Source organism: Rosa chinensis, chromosome 3, assembly GCF_002994745.2.
Source record: "Rosa chinensis cultivar Old Blush chromosome 3, RchiOBHm-V2, whole genome shotgun sequence".
NCBI lineage: Eukaryota > Viridiplantae > Streptophyta > Magnoliopsida > Rosales > Rosaceae > Rosa > Rosa chinensis.
The window spans coordinates 33503768-33510409 of record NC_037090.1 but is presented as its reverse complement, the minus strand read 5'-3'; the positions used below and the strand labels follow the sequence as shown (position 1 = coordinate 33510409).

The 6642-nt window shown below is 36.7% G+C and overlaps 1 protein-coding gene across 1 annotated transcript; it reads right to left on the bottom strand.

Annotated features, from left to right (window-relative positions):
- Nucleotides 1-1468: 1468 nt before the first annotated feature.
- Nucleotides 1469-2008, bottom strand: LOC112194470 (pectinesterase inhibitor 5). The gene has a single exon (XM_024334705.1). It carries the CDS (start codon nucleotides 2006-2008, stop codon nucleotides 1469-1471), a length of 540 nt encoding a protein of 179 aa, XP_024190473.1.
- Between the last annotated feature and the right edge of the window lie 4634 nt (nucleotides 2009-6642).

Here is a 6642-nt window from a genome sequence, read left to right as displayed (position 1 = left end):
CTCAGGGAAAGGATATCCTGGAAATCAACCATCCCGAAAGTCCTTTCGGCACAAAGACCAGAGTGATATGAAATTTTAGTAAATTTAGATTCTGTATAAAATTTAAGAAAATCAAACAGAAACTGGCAGCATCGCATGGGCGAGCTGCCTAGTTTTAGCTAAGGTTTAAATATTAGTGCATTTTTGTATCTGTATAATCATACCTCAAATATTATCTATCTAAGCTTTGTATTTCAATTTTGTTGGCTCTGTACTTATAGATTATCTTGTTTGCATAATTAAGTAATTGAACAGAATGTCAATTGTATGCGTTTTGTTAAAAAAGAAAAGATTTTTTTTTAATTAATAATTCATATTTTGCGACGGCATTGTTTCCGTCGCAAAAATTCCATTGCGGTAGGTGGCGTCGCTATTGACCTTTGCGACGGCGTAGTTGCCGTAGTCAAACTGCAAGCTACGGCGTAATTGCCGTAGCAAATAGCAATGGCGACGCCCTCAACGACAACGGCAAAATTGCCGTCGCCTAGCCGTCGCCATTGGTCTTTTGCGACGGCAATTTGACTTTCCGCGACGGCGTTGCGCCGTGGCCATTTGAATTCTTTTTTGTAGTGATAAGACCTAGGTTTTGTTTATTAGTTATTTGGTTGGAGAACATGAGGCTTGATCAAAGAGTAGGTGTTTTCTAGGAGGCCAAAAGATAATTCAATCTTGTGATTAAAGAGTTGTGAATTAAGAATACAAGTGCTTGATCATTGTCGATATTTTATTTGCATGATTTTCTTGTTCTCTTGTGCTTAATGGAGTTGAACATGTTTGCTTGAACCTGATCATTAAGTGAAGTGAATTATAGTTTGGCAGTTCTATACATGATCAATAAGTTGGAATTCATAGGTTAGAAGAACTTTGGCATATGTCTAGGATCAATAAGGCTTATGTACGGGAATCATTCGCATGAAATCTAGGGAATTCAATGGTTGTCAGCTAGCAATAGAGTAGAAGTACTAGGTGGTGGATTCAAAGTCTTAGCATTCAATTTTCATAGTTTTCAACCTTCTGAAAAACCCTTCTCTTAACTCTTTTGTTTCTATTCTTAGCTGTTTAGTTATAGTTTCAATTATCACAATCTTTCCAATTAAATATTTGTTTATTTATGTGTTCAATTGGTTATTTGAGTTAGAATCAATTCAAATTTCAATCTCTGTTGGAATGACCTCGTGCTTACGCTAACTATATTACAATCGATTCGTGCACTTGCGAGTAATCATTTAAAACACAACAGTGACAATAGCCGTTTGAAATCTCAAGTATTTTCCATAGCATATATAGATCAAAATAGGACAACGACAAAAGTATAATTTTTCACTTTTTATTTGAAAAGTTCTTAAAGGACCAAAATCAAAGGTTCAACGAAACATTAAACTGGTCTGACCTTAATACATTCATGATCGTTTTTTGCTTAATAAGTGATTTAATGTCTGGTTAGAAAATCAATAACAATTAAAGTGATCTCTGCAAGCTGAATCACTTTGTGGTTATCTGTAGAGACTGGTGACACGCTTATCGGATCTCTCTTGTATATGTCTTCGCAATCTATAGCTTTGTTTGCTCCAACCCTCACCAAGTCGATCACACCCCAGTAATCCCCTTTAGCTGAGGTCTGGTAAGCCTTCTGGAAACTGGTTAATGCGTCACTATAATCAGTCTGACAAGCCTTTTTCCGTTGCTGATCGACGGGATGATTAGGTACAGGAATGTTAGGCAGTCGATCGGAAACATCTCGTACTTCATCAATGGTTATTGCAATGGAGATTAGGGAAAGGCCACGAAGGTCAGCTTGACCAGTACGTGGGTCGTTGCGCAGTGTTGAGAGGCAAAAATCGTAACTCTGAGCCAGCTGGCATATTTTGTCAAGCAAGGCTTGATCAGCTGCAGTGACGACGATTGAGTGATAGTACAAAAGGAGAGCAAGAAACAGTACTATCGACCAGCTGCGGTTGTCAGAAGCCATTTTAGCGTACGTGCTGATGAAGAGTGAGTACGTTGGATATTTATATTGTTGCAGCAACTACTATAAATTAATTTCTCATGGAAAAGGTTTAGAAAACTATCAAGGTTAGAATTTGGAGCAGTAAATAATGCACAAAAACGCTCAGATTTCTATTGTAAAAGATGCCTAGGCAAGCTGATCATGATGACCAGAAGCGTTACCATGGGACAACGTTCCATTGGAATTTAATTACATCAAGTGTTACATAAGAACTCGAGTACAAGCTAGTCAATTAGAAAACCAAAATTGCAAGAAAAAATTAGTTAGAAATCAGCAACACCCAACATTTTTCATAGGATGACGATATCAAAACCATAGAAAAAAATTGTAAAAAATGCTGTACGTACCCGAGAGAGGCTTTAATTTCTGTATACTATACATACTATACTCATCGGTCCAAATTACTTAATATAACTTCTCATTAGAGCATCTTTAACAATGCTAACTATTTTTTTGTTAAATTTTAGCCAAAGTAATTCAAAAGTCATTTTACCTAGGCTATTTAGAAATACGTATGCATTAATTTTCTCTATTTGAGCTAGATTTGAAGTTATATTATTTATTGAATGAAGAAAAAATAGATTAAATATATTTATAAATTAAATAGAATTATGACTTAAAAGAAACGTTCTAAATTAACAAAAATAATAGAGAGCCTCATCTCGCTCTGTATATTTAGAAGTGAGATAGCTAAAAGTTAAAATAGAGAGCCAATTAGAAGTCTGGTACAACTATTAAAATTGATAAAAAAACTAAACATGCTCTCCAAAATAGCTAAGGAGTTAAGATAGAGAGTCTACTAAAGATGCTCTTAGCACATAATTTTAGCAATTTATCAATGCAATTGTAATTAATCTTTGGGCTAAATATTGATTACTACCCTGTAGTTTAGGTCTAAAATCAATTCAATCCCTGAACTTCTAATTTCATCAAGAACATTCCTGCACTTTCAGTTTTGATCTAATAAGTCTAATTTGTTAGTCTTCCAACAATTGAGTCATTTAACTGGCTGACGTGGCTCATATATAACCTATTTTTTATGATGTGGTGTTGAGGTGACTTGCATAGTCAAAGTCAATTTAGGAGTGAGTTCCACTTTTAGAAATCTATCAAATAAATACTTTTTCAATGAATGAGAATATTAATGAATTGGACCTATTATATCAAAATTGAAAGTGTAGGGGTGTTTTTGATGAAATTAGAAATTGAGGGACTGAATTGATTTTGGACTTAAACCACAGGATAGTAACCAGTATTTAGCCCTTAATCTTTACTCTGGTCAGATGCCATGAAATTAGACGAATCAATCTATTGACTCATAATGATCCAGTCAAAAACCTGACAATTGATCAGATAGAGATAATGAGGTATCAAATGAGGATTTTTATTTATTAACTATCAATCTCAAACCCAGTCACTTGATGGATAGAGCCATTTTTTGGGATCTGGGCGGATGAGTTATTACAATTGGGGAAATTTCTAAATAGGCATGGATTTATTTTTTTTTATCGAAATCACACTGTATCTCCAAAGATTTTGTGAGTCTAGAGACTAATCTATGCCGGAGGGTCATGTCAGAACGCTTCCTTCCTCCTAGCCACTAATAATAGATTGAGATTTAACTCCTGTTAGCATCGGAGGAATTTGAACCGGATGTGAGGGTACCACACCTAGAGGCTCTTATCAACTCGACATGTGGTGGTTGGCTAAGATACCTTAAAAAGAATCTGAATTTTTTTTTTCACAATCAATTTTTATCATGTGGGAAAATGTAACACTACATTTAATTATGTCTTTGGTAAATGTAATAAAGCTGCCCATTGGCACACTTTTAATTGGTCTCTTCTTTGAATGTTTTTTTTTTTTGGCTTGGAGACATATCCACCCGTTGTTGGATTGCTAGTTCACTGACCTTGTTTCATTTGAGCAGTAATGTTTATTTGCTCGGTAATTAAACAAATAAATTAAGCTTAATCATATGAAGACTTAAATCTAACAGTTGAAAAGAACTAAATTAAGTTTGAGTTGTTTAATTTTTTGTCGTTAGATCTTAGATCTAAAGATTGATGCATGAGCATAATTTTCATACTCAGTTATTTGGCAGGTGAACTTACAGCTCATTTGGTTAATGAAATGGATTTCTTAGGAAAATTTTTCTTAGACTTGAATCTGAAGTAAGGCCCGTGAGGCAGCCACCTCAAGCCTAATGTCTCATCGGCCCTATTTCTCTTTTTATTGGGGGTCGTTTGGCAAAATTATAAATTGCATAAAAAATAAGTCTTTTATACTTAAAAATAGCATGAGTGTAGTTGGCAAGCTGCATTTCTTTTTGTCAGTGTTACTTTAGGTTCTAATCCCCTGATAAATAAAAAATGAAGTTCTCTCTTCTCTCTAGAGCAACCCTAAGGTTGCAACTGACTTTGATTGGCGGCAGCGGAGCTACAAACTCTCTGACTCTTGGCAGAGAGGCTTCCCACCTACGTAGTGGTTCTGAACCTTGGATTTGGAAGGGCGCCGACAACTCTCTTTCTCCTCCCCTCCTTGGTAGCGACGGTGATTGGCTTCGACGCCCCTTGAATTTATGTCTGGATCAGTTTGTCTTCTTATGCCTGGAAGCCTCTAATGGCAGTCATCTTGGCTGCAATAGAGTGAGTTTCCTCGTCCTCATCCTGTGGGATGGGGATTTGGTGATGGCTATGTTGCTTAGGTCGACTTGGGTTCAGATCAGATCAAATGGGATCGATCGGCTCTTATAGTGGTCGAGGATGATGATGTCAGTGGTAAATGGGTTTCCTTTTCGACAGGAAAGATTGTTGCTGGGTTACAATTGGACTGTGACAGTGGTGATGGAGCTCTCTCTCCCATGCCAGAATTGTACGGTGGTGATGGGAAAGCTCGGTGGCGGTGACAAAGACTTCTACGATGGTGATGGGAAAGGCTGCGACAGTAGTGGTGACGGTGGTTCTACAGAGGAGGGCGGTTGTTTGGTTGTTAGGGAGGCTAGGGTTTGTTATTGGGTTCCAAGATTGTTGGGCTTGGAGTGGACTTTTGCTCATAGTTGGGGTCTTTGGGCTCAAATTTGGATGGTAGGCTCCCTGTGGGATGCTTAGGTCTCTTGTTAGGCTGAGATTGATTGGGGCTCCTCAACTTAGGCTATTCTGATGAATGAAGATGGAGTGGATGGTGATACGTCATCCTCTACTCCAAAGATTATTTGTTTTTGATCTTGGTCGCAAAGACCAATAGCTTTGAGGGTCATTTTACTTTACTGGTTTGGAGTTCCTAGGTCTTTGTTTGAAATAATGGTGCGTCGACTTTCTAAAAGGTGGGTGTACTGAGGGTATACTGGGTTCTTGTTCTTGTTTAGAATAGGAATCTTAGGGTGCTCTAAGGAACGATTCTTTCTGTCGACCCCATAGGGGTGTTTCATTTTTGTACTACTTGTTGAATCTATATAATGGGTTGATCTCTTTTGATCAAAAAAGGTTTGAATCCCCTGCTGTTGTTTATTTGTTTTATTTTTTTTGCAATTTTCTTTTCATTTTTTTCCTCTAATGTAGGCCTCTTTTTATTTTTTTGCCTCAAGCCCATTAAAAGTCTAACGAGGAAAATCCTAGAATTTTGCCGACCTGGGGTTCCTCGTTTAAGAAAGGATTCAAGGCTGATTGGGAAAGCATTAAAGTTAAAGCTCTAAGTAGAAGACAATGATGGATTTCTTACCAAGAAACCGAATTCTAATGAATCTCTTGGTAGTAGAATTTGGGTGAAATAAGGAGATTATTTGCTTGGAGGTCAAGGAATCAGCCTCAATGTAAAGAGGGCTAGGGCGAACAAGCATACTGTTGGATATCAGCGGAAGCATAAATGTTGAAAATTAATTTTGGGCAGGGAGATATACTGCATGAATCACACTGAATATGGAAGATGTATAGCCCAAAATAAGGCATGCATGTACAGAGCTCATAGAGAGAGATATGGAGGAGACTCTCAAAATACCTCATAATAAAGCTACTCTAATAAAACTTCCAAAATACTCATGTATACCTTAATCAACTAGACTAGTCTACTTATAAAGGCCTACACTAGACAATGTCATAACTACGACAATTACAATATACATAAAGACAACTCAAATTCTGTAACTCCTGTAACCACTGTAACGGTGCCATGATTATTCAAATCATAAAACTCTCATAATTCTAAATTATTCATAACTTCCAACATCCTCCCTTAATTTAGAATCACTCTAATTATTAAGGTGACTCTTCTATCCTAGTCATCGGTTATGTGGACAATTTCTTCCTTTCGATTGATACTCATTCTTTTCTTTGATCCACACTTTCTTCTGCATTCTGGTTGTTGCGAATTCTTTCTTCTTTCTCTACTTCTAGCTTAACTATATCAAATTGTCTTTTCGTTATTACTCCATCAAGGTGGTCAATATATTCTCGTAAGAATTCTTTCTGCAATAAGTTTTGTCACTTTTTCCTTGAGCCGATCAATTCATCAAAGTAAAAAATCTACTATGTAGATTTCTTTCTCAAACTGTGGATATTGTAAAGCAACAAAGGCTACTTCATTTTTAGCTTCTTTCT

Bases quoted from the DNA above. Each gene is read 5' to 3' on its own strand.
- LOC112194470 (XM_024334705.1), bottom strand. From the start codon at position 2,008: ATGGCTTCTGACAACCGCAGCTGGTCGATAGTACTGTTTCTTGCTCTC.